The following is a 19520-nucleotide window of genomic DNA, read 5'->3' on the forward strand; positions in this document are numbered from 1 at the left end:
ATGTGCCCCAGACCCTGTTATTTATTTGCCTTCCACCACAGCCTTTGCTGGTACCATCTTCCTGCAGAGGTGCAGGACTAATTGAATTCCATGCCATATTTCCACAAGGGATTGATGAGAACCTGCCCCCACACTGGTACACATACGAGCCATCCTCACGCCAGCCATCCTTGTGATACTGTCTGTTTCCCTTCCTCCTGCCACCGGCTGCATCGAGGGAACATCTCCTTGAGGTGCTTCAGTTATCTTTAATGCAGAAGTAAGGCGTAACTAGAACTCGCCACCCACCCTAGGGAGAGAAGCAGTTTCCAAATGAAGATTATTATCCTGAGTGAAGGCAAGCAAACACATCTCATAGGGGAGCTTTTAAAAAGGCAATTCCTTGTCGCTTGATTCACGTTGCTGCCCTGCTGGCTGACATTCCAGCCCAGTGAGCCTGTTCAGTGCATTTTTCCCATGCAGAAGCCAAGGAGGTGGGAGGCCATGTGTGTTTTTCTAAGGCTGGCCTTCACGGGAAGCCACTTGCAGGTTCAAAGTGTGCTGCTGTGCCTGGGTTCTTATGTTCAAGCATGCTGTGAAGTAGTTAATGTCCTCAAAACCTTTGTGGGCGTCAGTCAGCTCCTTGTGGAGATGAATGGGGATTGTTCAGGCATCTCCAACTATAGCTTCATGTAGTTCATCAGCCGCACTTGGTAGTCCTTCTTCCCGAGGCCTTCCCACCAATCGTGTAACAGCTGGAGATGCGATTTTTTAAAGTCAGAAGGAAAGAAGCTCATGAAAGAGGCACTTTCTCTGGGATTTGGGGCGAGGGTTAGTTTAAACCCAAGAACTGGCTGTCCTTACCAACACCTCCGAAGGCCTAGCTCCTGCAGCAACCCGAATTGTGTGTGCTTACAGCTGCAAAGGTTTCAAGTGGGACAAAATAAGGCAGCTGCCTAATAAGGAAGACCCCCTTCCTTCCCCAACATCCAGGTAAATAAATGCTGGATCCACAAATGCTAGCGGTCCCTTCCACCGGGGTGCACATCTTACAGTGCCTCTTGCTCCCATTGGGCTCCAAATTGAAAATCCCATCTCAATCTCCTGGAAAACCTTTGTCTTGAGTGCAGTTTGCGGTTAACGTCTGCTGCTGCCGTGCACAGCCTGGGAGGGGAAGGGTTACTCTGCAAGAGAGAGGGATCCTGCCCCACAGGGAGGGATGCCGCCGTGCCAAAAGCGAGGGATGCTGCCCTACGAGCAAGGGGCGATGCTGCCTTGCGAAGAGGGATGCTGCCCCGCGAGAAGAGGGGGTGACATCCCACGGGAGAGAGGGGTGCTGGTGTGCCAACGGGGAGAGACCCGGTCCTGCCCCCGGCGGAACGGTGCCCGCTCGCAGGGGAGGGCGGTCCCGGCCCCCCCCGCAGCGCCGCGCTCCCCGCTCGCCGCGGTTGGGTGCCGGCAGGGCCGCCGCGGGGCCGGGGGAGGGCCGGGGGCTGGCGGCGGGGGGCGGGGGGCTGCCGGCAGCGCCCTCCCCGCCGGCCCGGGGGGGCGCGGCTGCGGCGCAGGCGGCGGCAGCGCAGCCGCGCGGAGCGGCGCGGAGCGGCGCGGAGCGGCGCGGAGCGGCGAGGGCCGGGCCGCAGGTGAGGGCGCGGGGCGGGCGGCGTGGCGGTGGGCCCGGGCGGCACCAGCACCCCCGCGGGCCGGGTCGGCTCTGGGGGTGCCTCTTGCCCTGGGCGGGGAAGGGTCTCGGGGGGCAGCGGCGGTGCCGGGCGGCTCCTGCTCCTGCTCCTGCGAGCGACCCAGAACTTCCCGGGCTGCGGGTGCGGGGTCGGGCCGGACCGGGGTCGAGGCTGCGGGCTCCGCTCGGGGCAGCGGGAGCGGCGGGCTGCAGGCTCGCCCGCGCGGCTCTGCCGGCTCCGCTGCTGCTCCCTGAAAAATTAACATTCGTTTTTACTTCATCTGTTTTTTAAAGCCCCGTTCCTGCTCCGCGGGGAGCGCGCCCCGGCTGAGCCCCCGTTCGATCGCCTTACTACTGAACGCAGCGCAAAACGCTGTGCGAGATTCGCCCTGAGCCTCCGAGCCGGTCCCGGAGAAGTTGGTCTGTTCACAGTAGCGTGTTTTTGCGTCTTTATACCCAAAGCTGCTCTGACGGTGTTCGGAGGCAGCGATTGTTCCTTCTTTTTCTTTTTCTGAAGGGTGACATACATCTTCCAGGATCATGTATCTGATGAACACATGCGGTGTTAATTGAGGTTGCCATGGAAGGCATGCACATAGTATAAATAAGCTCCCTTCTTGCCATGTGATTTCGCTTTTGTATTCCACAAGCCTCCTTTTTGTATTCTGTGTTTTTGCATATTGTCATATGGTGCATTAAAGATAAAAATATCTGCTGTCTCAGGGTGTAATTTCCCTAGCTGGAACTGTGAGTGCATATGGAGTGGTGGGGAAAAGATTCAGCTAACCGTAGGAGAAGAAAATATATGCATGTGCATGTGTAATATGGATTTGCTGTAATATGGGCAGTTAAAAAAAGTAAGTTCCCTTTTACCACACAAAATAGCAAAACAGTATTTTCTGTGGTGGAACGTCACTGGGTTGACATATTCGTGGCCTGATTTTGCCTCTGGATATTGATGCTAATTAGCGGGGAAAACTGCTATGGGGCATCCCGAGGCAGAACTGCTTTTTCCAGCCAGCCCTGGTCTGCCTCCCAGATTGAAATATTAAAGAAACAGCCCCCAAACCAAAGAACACTTGGAAATACTTTTCTAATTAACAAAATAATTGCTCTTCGGGTCTTACCGTTTCTTTGTTGTGTTATGTTACAGATAAAAGATGGAGGCATTGGCCACGCTTCGCAGCAAACCTAATGTAACCTGCGAGGGGAACTGAAGCAGAAAGCAAAGCTAGACAAAGCAGCATCTGACTTGTCACTGGGGGGCAGAAAACAGCCACTGCCGGCCTCTGGCTTTACTGGTGCTCCAATTCAGCTCCCTGGGCAATGTGGAACTGCAGATAGCTCAGAAAGTGCAAGTTCTTTCCAGGTCCATGGGGTGAATAAAAACTGTTAACCTTTGGCTTGATTGTCATCCTTTGGGGGAAAAAAAAGTAATGTCAGACTGGCAATTAAATGGTCGTGCGGTTAGACCCAGCGCAACTGGAAGTGGATTGTCCCAGAGGTGAGAGTGACTCTGGCCAGCAAAGCCAAAGAGAAGCTTACTCCACGTCTATGCGGGATTCCTTGGAGAGATGATAAAGGAAGTCATAAGACGAAGAGGTAGTTGTAAAGCTCCCTTTACATGTATGTGATAGCTTCAGCAGAACTTCACTGCCACGTCCTCTTGTTAAAAAGCAACTAACTTTATTTTGAAAACAACTTGAGGAAAAATGTGCCTTGAGCATCTCTGCAGTTCCTGTGTCTGATGCGTTAACCAAGGAGATCGGTAATGTAACAACAACAAAGCAAATATGGTGAAGGCAGCTATGGAAATTCAAATGGAGAACCCAAGAGAGGCAGAGACTCACAGTGCCGGGGCGACATGCTCCCCATCGGAGGAACAGGCAGAAAAACCCTCCATGCTCTGTTTTAAGAAGCGAAAGAAGTCCCGTAAGAAGGGGCTGACCGTGAGGGATGCATGTGAAGGAGCCTCGGAGGAGAAAAGCCAATGTGTCAGCACTGACCTAGGGGAGGTGAAAGGTTCTAACCAGTCACGATCCTCCAGAGGAGCCTGGACAGCCATCAAAAACCTTGCAAGGCCTCGGAGAAGGCAGAAATCCTCCTCCCGGAAGAAGGTGCCCTCTGATTCCCAAATGCGGCTGGAGGTGGATGCTGAGGAGGGCTGTGCGCAAGGCGTCCCAAAGAAACGTGTTTGCTCTGGGGTGAAGATGCCCTGTGTTCGGTTCTCCAGGGGCAAGAAGAAACCCAGCCCCTCTGAAGCAGTGGAGGAGTCAGAGGGCAGTGTTCAAACAAATGAAGCGATGGGCATTGTGAATAAAGCTAGTGAAGAGCTGAAGGATGAATCCCCAGTGGACAAGTCTGAATCCTTAAGCCCGGTCTCTGTGGAGGAGAACCAGGATATGGCAAAGGAAAGTATCAGCTCAGCTGATAAGAGTGAGCCCTTGACAGAGCCCACACCTGAAGCAGAGGAACATGCAGAGGAACATACAGAGTGCACCATGGAGTCAGAGGTAACTGATTCAGAGACAGTTAATGAAACATCCCAGGAAAAACCGCAGGAGGAGAGCCCACCCGAAACCACAGTCCCTGTGGAAGGTGGCGAGGTTGCTCCTGAAGTGCCCATTTCCAAGGATCAACCTGACAGCGCCCCAGAAACCACTGAGCTGCAGGAAATCCCTCATATCTGCCAAGAGCTGCCTGAAGGGAATGAATCAGAAAAGAGCATAAATCTTCCTGAGGAATGCAAAGCCGATGAGTCCATAATGGATTTCAGTCAGTCAGCATCTAAAGATGATGCAGTGAGTGTGGAGGACAGCTCCAGCCATGAGGTGCCATTAGGAGCAAACATAGGCACCGCTGTTGGCATTGTCATCACCGTCACCGAAGCTGAGGACTCTGACAACACCGACTCTGACCAGGCCTATGAGCCATCCCCTGTTTTGCACCGAAATAAGCAAAAAGGGAATAAAAAATCAAGCAGCAGCTTTGATTCGGGTAAAAAAGAGGGTCCTGAGGCTGGTGGTGATGGCCAAGCAGAGGAGAAAGCTCAAGGTGATCATGAGCACAGAACTGGGGAGCAGTACGAATTGCTCCTCATAGAAACTGCCTCTTCCCTCGTGAAGGCAGCCATTCAGTCGTCCATAGAGCAGCTGGTCAACGAAATGGCCCTGGAACAGAATAAACACAACAGTTTTCTGTGATGGCAGTGATGCCCCCAAACTAAAGGGTACAGGGAGTGATTTAAAGCTCCAGCTGGCATGGGGTGTGTATGGAGGGCTCGAAGGGCTCCTGGGGCCGAGGTGTAGTTAATTCTGCATGCCCGTTCAGTTGTGTGTCTGTGTGAAACGGATCCTGGGACAAGGGGCAAACCTGCTATGTACAGTGTGTTCCCTGGGGCCGGGGCTTCAAACAGGCTATTGACCGCAGCTGCGGAAAAAGGAAGGTGTTGCAGTGACTGTATTATCACTTATTGGCATCTTTGTGTCAAGGCCACATTTCTGCCATCATCCATGCCAGGTTTCCCCACTGTTCATGCTATAAATCTGTATGTACCATGCATTTAGTGAGAGGTCCCAAGCGGTGACGAGCACCCGACCCACCGCTGGGCTGTATTCAGGGCACATCAGACACGGCTGGAGGTTTGCCCTGGGGTTCAAATGACTGCAATGTTAACATGAAGACGTCAACGCCAGACAGGCTCAGTGTTTAGTATTGCAGACAGGTACTTGCTTCGTACAGATGCCAGAAACTGTGGTCACCCCTGCTGTCATGTTGCATGAAGCTGGATGGCTGCAGTGAGTGGTGGTTTTCATTCGGCCTCCTCCTCTGTCAAATGCCTGTGCATTTCCACACATGTTAAAGCACAGCATCAGCCGCTTGCCTTGCTGACCCCGGGCTGTGGTGCAAATGCCAAGGAAACGACAGCCAGACAGTTTGCCGGGGGCCATTCTTGCACCATTAAGCTCAATGGGCAAAATTCCCAGTGGCATCAGCAGTGCAGGCTGGGCTGGAGCGTGCCTGCTGCGGGCAGCCCCTCTCCTTCCCTTGCCTTCCTCCATTCCAGTCATGATGTTGTGGTGAAGCTGTCCTCGGATGTAGCATATTTTTGATATATGGCATGTGCTATAAATAGCAGTGAGCTGCATGTGTGTTAGCAGTCAACATTGCCTCCGTGCTGACATAGTTTGGGGAACTGCTGGCGCTAGAACTGCTTTGATTTGGTCTGAGCGCTGCCGGCATCCCTGGGTGCTGGCGGCAGCCTGTCCCGCACTGCTCCAGCCCCCCCTCTCTGCAAAGCCTGCCTGACTTCAGCCAAGCCTGGGCATCCCTTGGGAAATGTGCATTATGCCTGGCTCGCTGCTGCCGGGCTCTGGCTGGCTCCGGCATGCCACGTAGCTTGCGCTGAAGCATGCAGGGAAATGCTGGAGCAATCTTACCAAAGTCCTCAGGGAAAAAATCTAGACGTGAGGGCCTGGGGACGAGGCTGTAAATGTCTGGACAGGCCAATCGCCACCAAAACCCATCAACTGCCATGTTCCGAGGGGGTTTGCACCATGGTGTGTGTACACGAGCATCACCTCTAACTACCAGCTCTCCAAGAGAAAGGGGCCTTTTAATAACGTGGAACCGCATCTGCGCAGCTGGGATTTACGTACAGCTGCGGGCAAGCCAGCCTGTTCTTCTGGGAAAATTCTCCTGCGTGTTTCTCAGCTGACACAGAAATAGCAGCCTTGCTTGGCAATTGCTCACTGACCATAGCAGCGCGCTGAGAATTCCCTTCCCAGCGTAGGATTTGGATTCCTGTTAAAATACAAGGGCTGTAAACTTTCATAGTACCTGGTGCGCAACCATGTTTTAAACTTTGATAAAGCATCTCCGTTGTTACAAGAGGACTGTGAGCAGCGAGTGCCACAGCTTGTTTCTGCGCAAGTTAAACTTCAGAAAAAGCAGTGTTAAAAAAAAGTGTCTTCTTTTTTTGTGGATTTATTTAATAAGTGACCAGATATCAATAATTCAGTGTGTACAATTTTAATGGCTTTGTACTTCATACTGGTCTTTCCAGGTATTTTGCCATACTTTTGAAAGGGACTTTTTAAGGACTTTCATATGTACCTGCTGCAGTCCCTTGAGAAGAGCCATAATGATGCTGGGGGTTGTTATGGGATTATGCTGGGCACTGCAGCAGGCCGGTGCTGAGCAAAGGGCTGCAGCAGCTCTGTGAGGCCCCACTGGTGTTGGCTGTGGAGGAGGATGTCTGGTCCCTGGTAAAGAAACACAAAATGACCCTGTGGGGCCAGGCTGTCATCTTCTGTTGGCCCGATCAGCAGTTTCGGGAGGATTTCATGTATTTCAGTACTGCCTTTTGGGCAAAACACATCTTCAAAAGATGAGGAGAATGGTAAAAATGCTGTGGTCCAGCCCAGTCCCTGTGACTGTTTCTCCACATCCAGAGTTGTGTTTGCATCCTTTCTGTAGCTGGTTTTTCCCTCTGTTATAGCTGTACATATAACTGATGATTATTTCATTAAAGGTGACTGTACCTGTTGTTTTCTTGCCTTGTGTTTTGCATGAGCAGCTATGGAGAGATTTTATACATGAAAGGATAAACTCGCGGTGGTGCTCTGTTGTATCCAGCGTTTTCAGGCAGCCATATGGTGAGCAGAGAGAGATCTTACAGTTGGTAGCAGACCTGAATTTTTTGGAGTTTTGCTCCTCCTGCACTCTTTTCATAAGATTTCCTTTCAGTTCCTGGCCAGTCATTTCCATCAGAGTCCTGGCTGCCCAGGGACTGCTGTAAGGTATTTGTGAAGGTTCACAAGTCTTCAGTGGCTAAGAAAAGCCATCAAGCTGCCTGACAGTTTAATTCCCTATTGGGTGCCTCATAATGCCAGGGGAAAGCGTTTGAGGCGCTGCAGACTGACCAGGGTCAAACCCCGTTGTGCATGGAGCGGTGCAGCTCCTGCTGGTGCCATCTGGGTGGTGTGGGTTCCCCTGTGAGCTGCTGGTCCATGCTTTCTGCTTACAGAGCTCTGGGTTGCCATTTCCAGGTGCACGGTTTGGTGCTGATGTGGTCTGCAGTAGGGCCAGCACCTCCGGAGGGGCAGCAGCAAGTTCAGTGCTTTGGCACTTCCTGTTACAGCTCAAATGGGCCCCACACCCTGATACGATTTTTGCATAACATCTTTCGTGTAATTTCTTGATGCACTCTATAACAAACAAAATATGGGGAAGAGAAAAAGTTATACATTTTAACCCTAGTAATACTATTTATTCTTTCAGGTTTACAGAACAAAATACAGACTTGTAACAGCCTCTAATGACTTACTTAAGACAACCTACTCCTTCATTATGGATAGAGAGCTGAACATTAATGACACATTCATTCTGTCGGAGAAGGAATGATAAATTTACTATTGCGAATGAGTACCAGGCCAGGCAACCTGTGAGGATGCGACTGCCTGGTTGTGCCAAAGCATGAAAGGGTGGCCTGCCTTTAGGACCACATTTCTCACTGATAGCTGAAATAAACCTTGCTTGCCGATAGCCCATTCAGATTGCTTTGGGCCATCTGGCTTCTTACCCAGGGGTTAGTTACTTGCTGCCCCTCTGAATTAAGGAAGTGGTTGATTTGCAGCAGTATTTTCATGATTTACTTGGCTCTCCTGCTCACCCCACGGCCTGTGCTGTTGCTGCTTGTTTCCCAGATGTTTCCAGCACTCTCCTTAGTGGGGACAATCTGGCTCTATGTTAGACACGTCCCCTATCCCTGCTTTGCCGTGTCATTCTGAATATTGTAATTTCCCCCAGTTTCTTTACATTAGTGGCAAAGAAAAGAGTGTTTCGTAGAACTACTCATGCCCAGAAAGGCTTCTGGGGGATAAAAAGTTTTTCTGTTATGTCAGCCCAACAGAAAACAAGCGTATCCAATGAAAAGTTCCTTGTGGAAATCGCTGGTAGGCAATGATGGCACAAATAAATACTGCCTTTTATTTCCTGCTTGTCCTGGGTTCAGCCGTAACAGTTGTTTTTCTCCTTCTTAGTAGCGTTACAGCTGAACCTAGAGCACTGCCCTGGGACACCAAAAGAGATCAGAAATGCATGAGCTGCTTAGGGCTGGATCTCCAGCTGCTGAAGTTCACTGCAGCTCCATACGCTTGAAAGGACTAAATCTACAGCAGCCAGGAATCTTGTGTTTGAATCTAAGATGCAGCCCCTGCATAAGTGATGGATGTTTTCATATGTGTCCTTATGTAGAGAAGTGAAAATCCAGGAGCTGTGTTTTCACTTGTTTTTTTCACAAATGCATGTAAGAACCCATGAAATGCACAGGAATCTTGGTCTGTGCTTAGGATGGATGGAAGCCAGACCCTGCGGATGGACCCACGTGTTGGGGGCAGTGAAGCCCTAATATCACCTGTCTTACAGGTTTTCAACATGAGCAGCACAAAGCAATTAAATACTCCAAGAGAACACATCGATTTAAATAATTTGCTTTAGTATTATTTTACATCTGCAATCAACTTTTAGGAGGCACAACTTTCACATTTCTTCCTTTTGCAGGGAATTGCGAAGAGTGCACTTCTGTGCTTAACGGCGGAATTTTTCCAGAGGGGTGAAAGTCCTTCTAGGTAGAATGTGGGTTTCAGCTAAAATACCCAAACCCGGCGTTTTAAAATAAGCTTTGTTCCATAAAAACTGTCAAACATGCTGGATACAGAAGTAAGGGAGACATTAGAAAAACACATTTTGCAATTCAGATTGCTAGGATGAAAGTGGCATCTGCAGCTATGACTGGCAGTCACCCTAACAGTCCTTACATTAGACCTGGCAGAGATAATCCTTTCAAACCTCTTTAATCTGAAAGAGGAAAGACACAACACCGGCAAGGTGGGTGCCCCAGTGGGGTCCCTTCTGCAGGTACCAGTGGCCTTTTGGGTGGGTGGTGTCTTTCCAGCACCAAGTCCCTGCTGGCGAACAAACACGTCAAGCACTGCTTTGCTGTTGTCCCAGAGAGCTAATTCTGATCTGGAGAGGCATGTCATCTCCGGGATCTAACTCATCCGTGTCACATTCGCTCTCGCTGTTTGCCATTTTAATGAAGACACGAGGCTGAGGTGCCGATGCGTCAAGGCTCAGCGCCGTGACAGCTCCGTGTGATGTGACTGGTGAGATGGCAGCTGGGTGGGAAGCGCAAGTACTCCGACTCCTACGGCGCTTCTGAGCATCCCCACCGGGGAGGAGGAGCGATACATCCCCAGCTCCTGCCGGCAGCCTCAGCCGCTCGCTCTCTGCCTGCCAAGAGCTCCCCAGACTGCCGCTGCACAAAGGCGTCGGGCGCTGTCGGTGCAGCGCGGGCGGACGCTGCGCGGCGCTTCCTCGCAGCCCAGACAGCCCGCAACCGGATTTGCATTTGCTTTGCTCGCTGGAACAAGGCAGGGAAGGCCAAAGCGCTGCAAGCCTCTCATCCCAAACCCCCCTCAAGTTCGTAAAGCAGCTGCGAGCCTCCGGGCACGATGCAGCGGGCTGGGGACCGGCTGGCTCGCCAACGCGGGGCCGGCAGGCGTGTGCAACAGGCACAACAGGAATGCACACCTGCACCCTGCTCATTAACGCGATGAGTAAGCGGCTCACAACCGCACCGCCAGCATAAACAGGGGCTGATGGGGGATGCTTGGCCCCTAATGACAGGCTTCGGCGCCTGCTCTGCCGGGTCCGGCGTCGCTGCGGGGTGGCGGAGGCGACCGCTGGCGGAGAGGCCCCTCCGGGATGGCTGCGGGGAACGGGGGTGACGCTGAGAGCAGCCTCCGCCCGGCACGGCAGCGCTTTTGGCCGGAGCTCGGTGGGGCTGCACGCCCGGCACTGGCCCCACAGAGGCCTGGCTCGATGGTTGACACCGCGTTTCTGCCTAATGGTGTTTCTTCCCCTGCACCACTCCTGGTTTCCCTTCCCTGGTGCTTAGAGCTGGCTTTACATCCTGCAACCAGCGGGTTGCTGGTCCAGTGCCAGGAGGGACAGAGGGCTTTGCACAATGTTTTCTTATGCTGTTTGTCTCAAGAACAGCAGAGGTAACAGTCTAAGTTTTGCCCAGCTGCTGCTGGAAGCATTTAGCAGCATTGCCCTGCACAGCCCAGGAGGGTAAAGCCAAGCACGGGCTGCAGTACTGCCCGGAGTCCTGCAAGGCTTCCCAGAGGCATCTGGGCTCCGGTGAAAACCAGCCGAATTAAGCAGACAAGGCTTTGAGCTTTGCTGCGCCTTTGTTCTGAGGGTTCAGCATCCAGTTCAGAATAGTTAGTGGAAACACTTCCACTCCTAGGCTGCTTTTGAAGTTGTGTCATTAATTTTTGTTAATGAAACATGCAAATCTGGTAGATGCTGTGATTGCATCTCAAGGAATTCAGTCCTGACACAGCTCCAGTTGTAAGTACCTAACTGGCATGTAATTTAGGGCAGATCCATCCTCATTACCTTTTTCCTCCCAGTTTCTTATGGCTTAGAATATATTTACCCCGTGCTGGACTGCTGGGAAACCCACTCAGTTGCCATCCTTTTTAGCATACCATGTCAAGAGGGGGAAAGAAAAGGCTGGGCTTTATTAAACAGTGAAGCTGAAGATGATTACAGAGATATGACACGACCTGCTGCTGGCAGATTACCGTGGGAGGGCTTTGACAAGCCAAAAAGCCTCCTGCCTTGGCACTGATAGCTCACGATAGTCCCATTCAATGATTCTGAATTGCAGATGCTGAGATCACTTCTCCCTGCACTTCTGAAGGCTTTGCTTACATGGGATTTATACCTTCTGCCTCCAAAATAGTAGGAAACTATTCAGTATGAACGTTACACTCTAGTAGTTCACGGTTTTATTTTTGATGGTGATGAGCACTGCTTCAGGTTTACATCCTGACAGCAAATTTCTGTTCCCTTTTTAACCTTCTCCATGTGCCCAAATGTCTCAAACCCCTCCGGTGAGGGGCACTGCACTCATGTGTCAGCCCTTCCACACCCCCCTGTGCTGCTGCCACCCAATTTGCAGTGATTTGACAGACGACATGCGAGTGGAGAGCCTGTGCAAATGGCTGGTGTAGCCAGATGGCTGAAGATGCATGTTGTAACCACAGTCTGTGCAGAAAGTGAAATCACTGAATCATCACAGAATCACAGAACAGTTTGGGTTGAAAGGGACCCTAAAGATCACCTAGTTCCAACCCTCTGCCACAGGCAGGGACACCTTCCACTAGACCAGGTTGCTCAATGACCTGTCCTACCTGGATGGGGCAGCCACAGCTTCTCTGGGCAACCTGTGCCAAAGCCTCACCACCCTCATAGTGGAGAATTTCTTCCTAATACTTAGTCCAAATCTACCCTCTTGCAGTTTAGAGGCTTGTCCTTGTCCTATCCCTACAGGCTCTTGTAAAAAATATATAAAAAAAAAAAAAAAAAAAGAAAAAGAAGAAGAGCTGAAGGGTTTTTTTTTGTCCTGTGTGGAGATGCGGTGAGCATGGCCTGGCCATCAGTGTCACTGCCTGGTCAGCCAGCAGGCAAGTGCCCGCATCCCTTTGACACCCAAAAGTTCAAGGTGGAAGAGGCAAAATCTGAACACTAGCAGGTGAACGTTGAGGAGATGGGTTATCTTTTAAGGATGACTTGTGTAAATAACAGGCACCAAAGTCTCGCTCCTCTGGCACTGATCATGCAGGAGTTCAGCCTAACGCCTTCATTGCACAAGTGCTACCAAATGGCTTTTCATTAGGCAGGTGAAAACACCACCTGCTTTTTTCAGCACCGCAGGTTATGAAAAGCAAGTTTCTCAGTAAACTAACTAGACCCCAGGCTGAAGGGGAGGATAAATACCCTTTATTCCACACCCTTTACTGCATCCTAAGCAGCCCAAGAAACATGGCCCCTCTTAGACCCAGCCTGGCATTTCAGCGGTTAACTTGTGCTGGCCAAGAGGTCTCATGCTATGGGCTTTGGCAGGGGTCTGAGCCCCAGTCTTCTCATGTTTTAGAATCGATAGAATGGTTTGGGTTGGAAAGGACCTTCGGATCACCTAGTTCCAGCCCCTAAAATATTCTTCATAAACCCTGAGCTGCAGAGCCCACAGACAAGGCATTCCCATGCCAGTGGTTCGTCACCTCTGCAGCCCTGATGCTGGGACCCCTGCACAGCACAGGACAAAGCTCTGCGGATCCCCTGGAGCTGTTTGACTTCCTGACTTCAAGTATCACCACCCTGGGACTTGCTTTGCCTAAGCCCATGTGCATCTGTCAAACAATCTCAGGCACATGGAAGGAATCACCAGTATCAGTATTCTGCACATTGTGACTAATTATTTTACATTTTCATGAAGAAAAAGCCCCAAACCTCACAAGAAATGAGCATTTGCCAAGCCCAGCTGTACGAGTCAGGCAGATTTTCTAGCATGTGCTGCCATAAAGGTTAAGCACTCAGTAGTTCAAGTGTCTTCCACATAGAGTAATAAAACATCTTATGATGTATCCAGGAGCAGCTGCTTAGAAAACATAACCATCTTCTAAAGTTATTTTCTATTTATAAGACTTAGAATGATGTTTTTAAGTTAACGTAACTCGGAGCTGACAACTTCCGTCTCTCAAGCTTTTTCTACTGCTTTAATTATAACCTTTATGCTTGCAGTAGAAAACTGCTGAAAATACATTTCTTGTGTTGCAAATGATGCAAAAACCGCCTTTTGCAGATGTTTGATGTCACAGATGTTCAGGAGTGCAAAGCTCAACCAAAGTAAACCCTAAAAAGGGGTGTGACAATTAAAAACATATTGCTTGCAGTTGTAACTTTTCAGAGACATACTGAACACGTACATGAACATAGCTCTGATTTCAGGATGATTTCAGCCTTAAGGATGTATTTGCAGTCAGTACAGTGGAGTCACTCCTACAAGACATACACACGTATTGCTGATAGACATTTGGGTCTTCTACCCAAGCTCACAGTTTTTATTAAAGTTGCCTTTTAATAACCAACAAGTGAACAAAACGATCCTGGCCACAAACCTGAAGGTGACCAGCATGTCCCAGAGATGCCTTTGGGCACTGCTGCTTGCTGTCCCCCCGCCATCCCGAGTACTGAGCTCTATTACCAGTACCCAGTTATCTTTGCAGAGACGTCAAGGGCTGTTTGACTTTCAGTATCAACTAGTTCAAGGAAGTTAAGCAACTAAAGTTCTAAGATGCTCATCTACTGACTGAATAGTCTGGAAACTCACTTTTAGCTCTTGTTCACAGCTATATCCAACCCAGCAGATACTCTTTTCTGTTCTTAAAATAAATGTGGGAACCCAAGGGAAGCAGCAGCACCCAGAGAAGCCAGCCCACTCGGCAAAGTGTTGCACACAAATAGGGAATGACAATAAAATACCATTTTTTATTTTTTTTTTTTTTGTTTGTTTTGCCATCGTGTAGAAATAGTGATCAGTGGAAGCCAGAGGACATTTGTCCCAGTTATAAGCAGTCTGGATGTGACTTAGCTGATGGGATTACCCTGTGAGAGACCCAGAAGGCTCTTTTCTAGGAAACAACCCATGTGCAGCACTACGTGCTTAGATGCAGCATTTGCAGGCCTGGATGTCGGCAGGGTTTTGTTGCTTTGCTTGTATTAAAGAAAAGCTTTTTAAAGCAGAGTTACAATGCATTTGCACCAGAGCAGCTTTGATGGGTACATGCAGGGAGAGGAGCCCTCTGTCTAACAGGCAAGCACACACTAAACCGCAGCATGCATTTTGTAACATCATTCGGGCAGGCTCAGAGGCTGTTTGTTTTTCCCCTTTGTCTTAAAACACAATTTGGCAGCTCTCAGCGACCAATCCATCCCCTGGAGTGTGCAGCTCCCTGCCCAGGAGAAGCAGCAGCTGCCCTCACAAAGACCTCAGATGGTCTTTTAATTCGGCAGCGATTTAATGTAGCTCTTGCTTCAGGACAGTTTCAGAGAAGACAGCCCGAGGGTCCTGAATACAGAGAGCTTTGGAGAGGGCACTTTGACAGTAAACTGTTCTCACCATTGTTCAGGCTCCCCCTTTCCGAAGGCAATGACTCAATGCACCAGAACTGGCAGGGAGCCTCCAGCTTCTCAAAAACTGGGTAATGAGATTACGGGAGCAGCTCGCGGGGCTTTTGCTCTTCACTGCAGAAGAAACCTTTGCACTGTAAGAACTTTGTGGGCCTCTTTGAGGCCTTCTGATTACGAGCATCTCTTGAGGGGCATCCGTTTGGTAGGAAGCCGAGCGTATCTCAGGTGAAAAACTGGAGAGGGACAAAACATGAATCCAAGAAGAATGCATATAATTTTTAAGCCGTCTTGGATAAATCATTACTCTTCAGATATCAAGTAATGACAAATGAAAGGCAAAGATGCGTGGTGACTCCATAAGCAGAGAAGAAATGACACATTATGTGTTTGCTCATACCGAACACACAGACTGTAACGTTTAAGAATGTGTTTGCACCAAACCGTTTATAATAGAGTCAGAAATCATTTTTGCTGAGAAAATCAATGTGTGGTATTTAATCCCATAAAGACTCAGGTTAGGATGTGCCTCCTCTCCGAGAGAACACATCTTTGCAGCTTTCATTCCTGCTTGCAGAGATGGTCCAATAATGGGATGTGGTCTTAGAGGGGCATCAAAATTTGTCTCTGCTTACGCAGTAGCAGCTGCCGAGGAGGCGTAGGAATGAAGAGAAATGCATGCAAACCTCGAGGCCAAAAGTAAATTTAAAAGATTGTACTGACGGGACTCCAGGGGCTGTCAGAGCAGAAGCTGCCCCCCCTCCATCAGCACTGCCAGCTCCCGTGAAAAGACCAGCCTTATGGCTCCTGCATGTATTTATGCAGAGATTTATTAACTGCAGTTATACAACACGAACATCAGGATTCATCTTGAGATACTTAATTAAAAGCAAACCGTTTGGGAAACTCAACACATACTTCCCTCTATGTTTCCCCTCCACCTAGTTTCAGAAAAGCAACTATATGGGATATAAACAGTCCTAGGCACCACACAGCATATTAGCAAAGTTTAAACCTCACACCCAGCAATACAGGATTAACTCTAGTGAAGCAGAGCAGGAATAAATTCACATTTACCAAAAATGTAACTGAGTTACATGGAGGATTCCAAGGAGGACTTGGGTGGGAATTAGCTTCAGTCTAAAAGAGAAGTAAAAAAGCAAGTACACAAACCAAAGTACACAGTTCTTCACAGTCATCTCAGAGGTGACGGGAATGGTGGCTGAGGAAAGTCAGCTGCAGAGAGCAGTCGCTCACTATCCAGAGAATGCCAAAATACCCAGTTTCAGTATCTGAAGGCTGCACAGGGGGAGAACTACTCTACCAGGATCGTATCAACGCTCTCTTGGATGAGATCTGACTCCAGTATACATTCATCTAAGTGGTCTTGAGGTAAACTGGAGCTCTTGCCTATGCTCTCACTGTCACAGTAAGGATGAAACCTGGGGGTAGCAGGACTCTCCAGCCGCTGGCAGCGGCCATATTTGTGCTGTTTCCCTCTGTGTGTGTACATGTGCTCAAGCAGCTGGCTCTTCCGGAAAAACGTGCGGCCGCAAACAGTGCAACTGATTTTTCTCTTTCTCGAGAAAGAAAAGTTACAGTTCAACTCCACTGGTTCGTGGTCCTTGGAGATGAGCGAGAGCTGGCTGATCTGCAGAGGCTCCAGGTCGCTGCAGCTCGGATGCTCCAGCTGACGCTCATCCTCCTTCAGGAGGAAGGTCCCGAGCCGGTGGCCATCCCCAGCCTCCCTGTCCTCAGCCAAAGGCTGCACCTCTCCCAGGTCGCTGCTCTCGAGGATGGAGGCTGGCACGCCAAACGGCAGTGAGCCCGAGACATGGGTGTGCAAGTGCTGCCGCAGCCCCCCCCGGGAGCTGAAACGCTCCCCGCAGTAGTGACACAAGTGCACCTTGAGGCTGGCCTTAGCGAAGATGGGGCTTGCTACCTCTGGAGAAGGAGGGGTGCAGCTCCGGGACACCACAGGCTCTGAGTCGCACCTCTCCTGCTTTATGGAGACCGAGAGCTTCGGATGCTCTTCTGCTGGCTTAGTGACAGCAGCAGGCTGAGTGGAGGGGCAAGCAACCTGCTGGTCCAGGGAGCTGTCATCCAGGCCGATGGCCAGGGAGAGCTGCAGCTGGGGGTGATCGCCTTGGGCAGCAGGCCTGCTGCCTGCCTTGGGCAGGCTCTCCTTTGTTCCCAGGCGTTCCTTTGCTGGTTTGTGTGTGGTCGAGATCTGGATCCCATACAAGTTTGAAGACTGCACCATCTCTGGGGATAACACTTGGTTCATCTCAACTGCGATATGGGAGAGGTGGTCTGCATGGAGGAAGCGGATGCCCTCCTCCAGTCGGCTCCTGCTGACAGTCTGCTTCGGCCCCTTCCCGGTGTACATGATATGCAACAAGTAACTAAATATGTCAGGCTGGATGTCTGTAGGCTGAATCTTTATGCATTCACTGAAACAAGACAGATGATTACATACATATAGGGCTCCAAGTTACAGTCCTCATCCACAACCTGCCTGTCCATTTGCACTGTTGTTTGCTGTTAGAGCAACACTCCCTGCCAAGACAAGCAGAAGTGCTCTGCTTCCACAGCAAAGTGCCTGAGCGTGTATTTATCCCTATTATAAAAACCATGTGCACAACCGTGTCCAGGGATTCTGAGAGTGGCCAGCTCCCAGTCTCCCCGTCACTCGCATGCACGGCCAATTGCTGCCACGCGGCACTGCAGCGAGGGCATGCAAGCTACGCATCACCGGTGTGTCCCGCTCCAGTAACACAAGGCAAAGAATATTTGTGTGTTGAAGTAATAAAATCAGCTGCTGCTACTGTATAATCTTTATGAGCTTTGCATTTAAGTGTCAGTAAACAACATCTAGCGGAAAGGAAGTTAATTGATATTCTCACTTCCAGACGAAGGTCTACACAGCCTATACCTAATGATTATCCTGCAAAGGTGCTGGGCAACATGACCCTCCAAAAGTAAGAGGAATGGACAAGTCAATTACAAGCAGCAAGGCCCAGATCAGAGATGAGATTAGACCTTGGCACCACTGTTGTTATACCTGCAGAACCACTCCTGAGCCAGTCGGGTGAAGCGCCTGAACAGCAGCCTGAAGTTTATGATCTGTCTCAGTCCTTATCTGCAGAAGTCTCAAGTGCAGAACTGCGATAAAGGCTATGGCCTCTACACTGCTTCAAGCCTGTGGATCCTGCCAGAAGGGACAGTCCCACCCAGCAAACTTGCCTGCAATCTAGTGCAAGGTAATGGATGCACTGTGTACGGGTGGGAGGCACCTGGAAACCCCTAGATAACAAATCTGTGAGGTACTCACTGCAGGAGGACTGTGGTACTTACATGTTTATTTTCTCCCCATCACACAAATGTCTCATATCCAAAATGTGGGACCTGATATTGGTGTCTGCAGACTAAGAGGGTGGTTTTAAATGACAGCACATTCTGGACCGGGAGTGTGTAGAGCCAAGGCATGCTCTGGGTTAGGAAAATAATCTTAGGGCACCTAAAATCCCCACTTTAGACTTTAATACCTTTTGAAAGTGGAAAATGTGTGAAGCTGGGCAGAGTACTTAAAAGGTAGGAGAGCTGTGTGTCCTTACCTCGTCTGATGGATAAATATCATCTTAAAATAGTTTGAAAAAGCAGCGAGCACCGCTCTGTGGGCTTTGAAGTAAACATCTCCAATGGCAACTGTGCAGTCACACAGAAAGCCGAACTCCCGCTGCATGTTCAGCTGCTGGAGGAGGAGGACGCTGTGGCCGGTCGCATCCATGGTGAGCCTGAGAGCAAGAGCACAAGGCGTTTGTTCATCTCATGAAGCAATCGCACAGCTCGCCAAGGCTCCAGGGTGGCTTTCTCATCACTGAGACGAGCTGGGCGCCCCCGCAGAGCCCCTTCCCCGCTCCAGCCGGGCCCTGCACCCCGATCTAATAATTGCCCCTACGATACCACCGCCGGTGCGCAGGCCCGCATTAAACGCGCCCAGACCCTACCCGGGATCTTCCCACGTGCCAGGCAGAGCTGTTTCCCCTACACGTTAACGACGCTCCGTGCTGTGCCGGCACTAACTTTAAACCTCGCTCGCGTTTTCGCTCTGCCCCTGGACCCTGCACGGTGCCGCGCGGCTCACGGCGCTGGCCATCACTGGGCCCCGGGGCCGCGCAGGGGGCGTAGGGAGCCGCGGGGCTGGCGGCGGAACCCGACAAAGCCCCATTGTGCCGGGCTGAGCCGGCGCCGCCCGCGGCCCTTTGACAAGAAATGCTGATATTCGCTATTGTTCAGCCCAAAACTATTGCGCGGGGGCAGGCGGCGGGGGAGCGCAACCAGCGCCCTGCCCTGCCCTGGGGCCCGGCCCCCCGCGGCGCCCCGCGCCCGCGCAGCCGCTTACCCGCGCGGAAGCGCAGCGCTGAGCCCGGCGCGGCGCCGCTGCCCGCCCGGCGGATGGGGTGGGCGCTGCCCCTCCCCGCTTCCTGCCGCCTTCGCCGGTGCTGGGCCGGGTCTGCCCGCGCCGCTGCTGCAGGAAGAAGCGGGCGCGGGCCCCTGCGCGGCTGCTGCGCGGGCGTAGGCGCGGCGCTGCGCGGCTCCTGGCGGCGGTCACCGCGCCCGCAGCCCCCGAGGGCGGGAGGGAGGGACTTCGGGGGCGGTTGTTTTCCGCCTGCAGGGACCTCACCGGGGGCCGGGGGACTTCGCTCTTCAGTCCCCCCAGGAGAGGTGCCGCCTGCCGAGCTGCTCGGCCGTTGCTATAAGTGTGGTTTTGTGCTAGCGCCTTGGGTGAGGGCTGGGGGTTTTTGCCATTTTTTTT

The 19520-nt window shown here is 51.1% G+C and overlaps 2 protein-coding genes across 5 annotated transcripts; one reads left to right on the forward strand and one right to left on the reverse strand.

Moving 5' to 3' along the window:
* The first annotated feature begins 1563 nt into the window (after positions 1 to 1563).
* On the forward strand, positions 1564 to 7208 carry AKAP5 (A-kinase anchoring protein 5). 2 transcript variants are annotated; one of them, XM_065684273.1, is made up of 3 exons: positions 1579 to 1619; positions 1952 to 2077; positions 2811 to 7208. In XM_065684273.1, exon 3 carries the CDS (start codon positions 3451 to 3453, stop codon positions 4858 to 4860), a length of 1410 nt encoding a protein of 469 aa, XP_065540345.1. In that variant the 5' UTR covers positions 1579 to 1619; positions 1952 to 2077; positions 2811 to 3450; the 3' UTR covers positions 4861 to 7208. The 2 variants fall into 2 exon arrangements, with proteins under 2 accessions (XP_065540347.1, XP_065540345.1); XM_065684275.1 differs by lacking the exon at positions 1952 to 2077 and having other exon boundaries at positions 1564 to 1619.
* A 6417-nt stretch (positions 7209 to 13625) lies between these two features.
* ZBTB25 (zinc finger and BTB domain containing 25) lies at positions 13626 to 19285 on the reverse strand. 3 transcript variants are annotated; one of them, XM_065683212.1, is made up of 3 exons: positions 19107 to 19285; positions 18319 to 18498; positions 13626 to 17154 (listed from the first exon to the last, which is right to left on the reverse strand). In XM_065683212.1, the coding sequence occupies exons 2-3, from the start codon at positions 18489 to 18491 to the stop codon at positions 16017 to 16019; spliced, it is 1311 nt and encodes a 436-aa protein (XP_065539284.1). In that variant the 5' UTR covers positions 18492 to 18498; positions 19107 to 19285; the 3' UTR covers positions 13626 to 16016. The 3 variants fall into 3 exon arrangements, with proteins under 3 accessions (XP_065539284.1, XP_065539285.1, XP_065539283.1); XM_065683213.1 differs by lacking the exon at positions 19107 to 19285 and adding an exon at positions 18753 to 19089; XM_065683211.1 differs by lacking the exon at positions 19107 to 19285 and adding an exon at positions 18712 to 19089.
* Between the last annotated feature and the right edge of the window lie 235 nt (positions 19286 to 19520).

This window comes from Lathamus discolor, chromosome 6, assembly GCF_037157495.1.
Source record: "Lathamus discolor isolate bLatDis1 chromosome 6, bLatDis1.hap1, whole genome shotgun sequence".
NCBI lineage: Eukaryota > Metazoa > Chordata > Aves > Psittaciformes > Psittacidae > Lathamus > Lathamus discolor.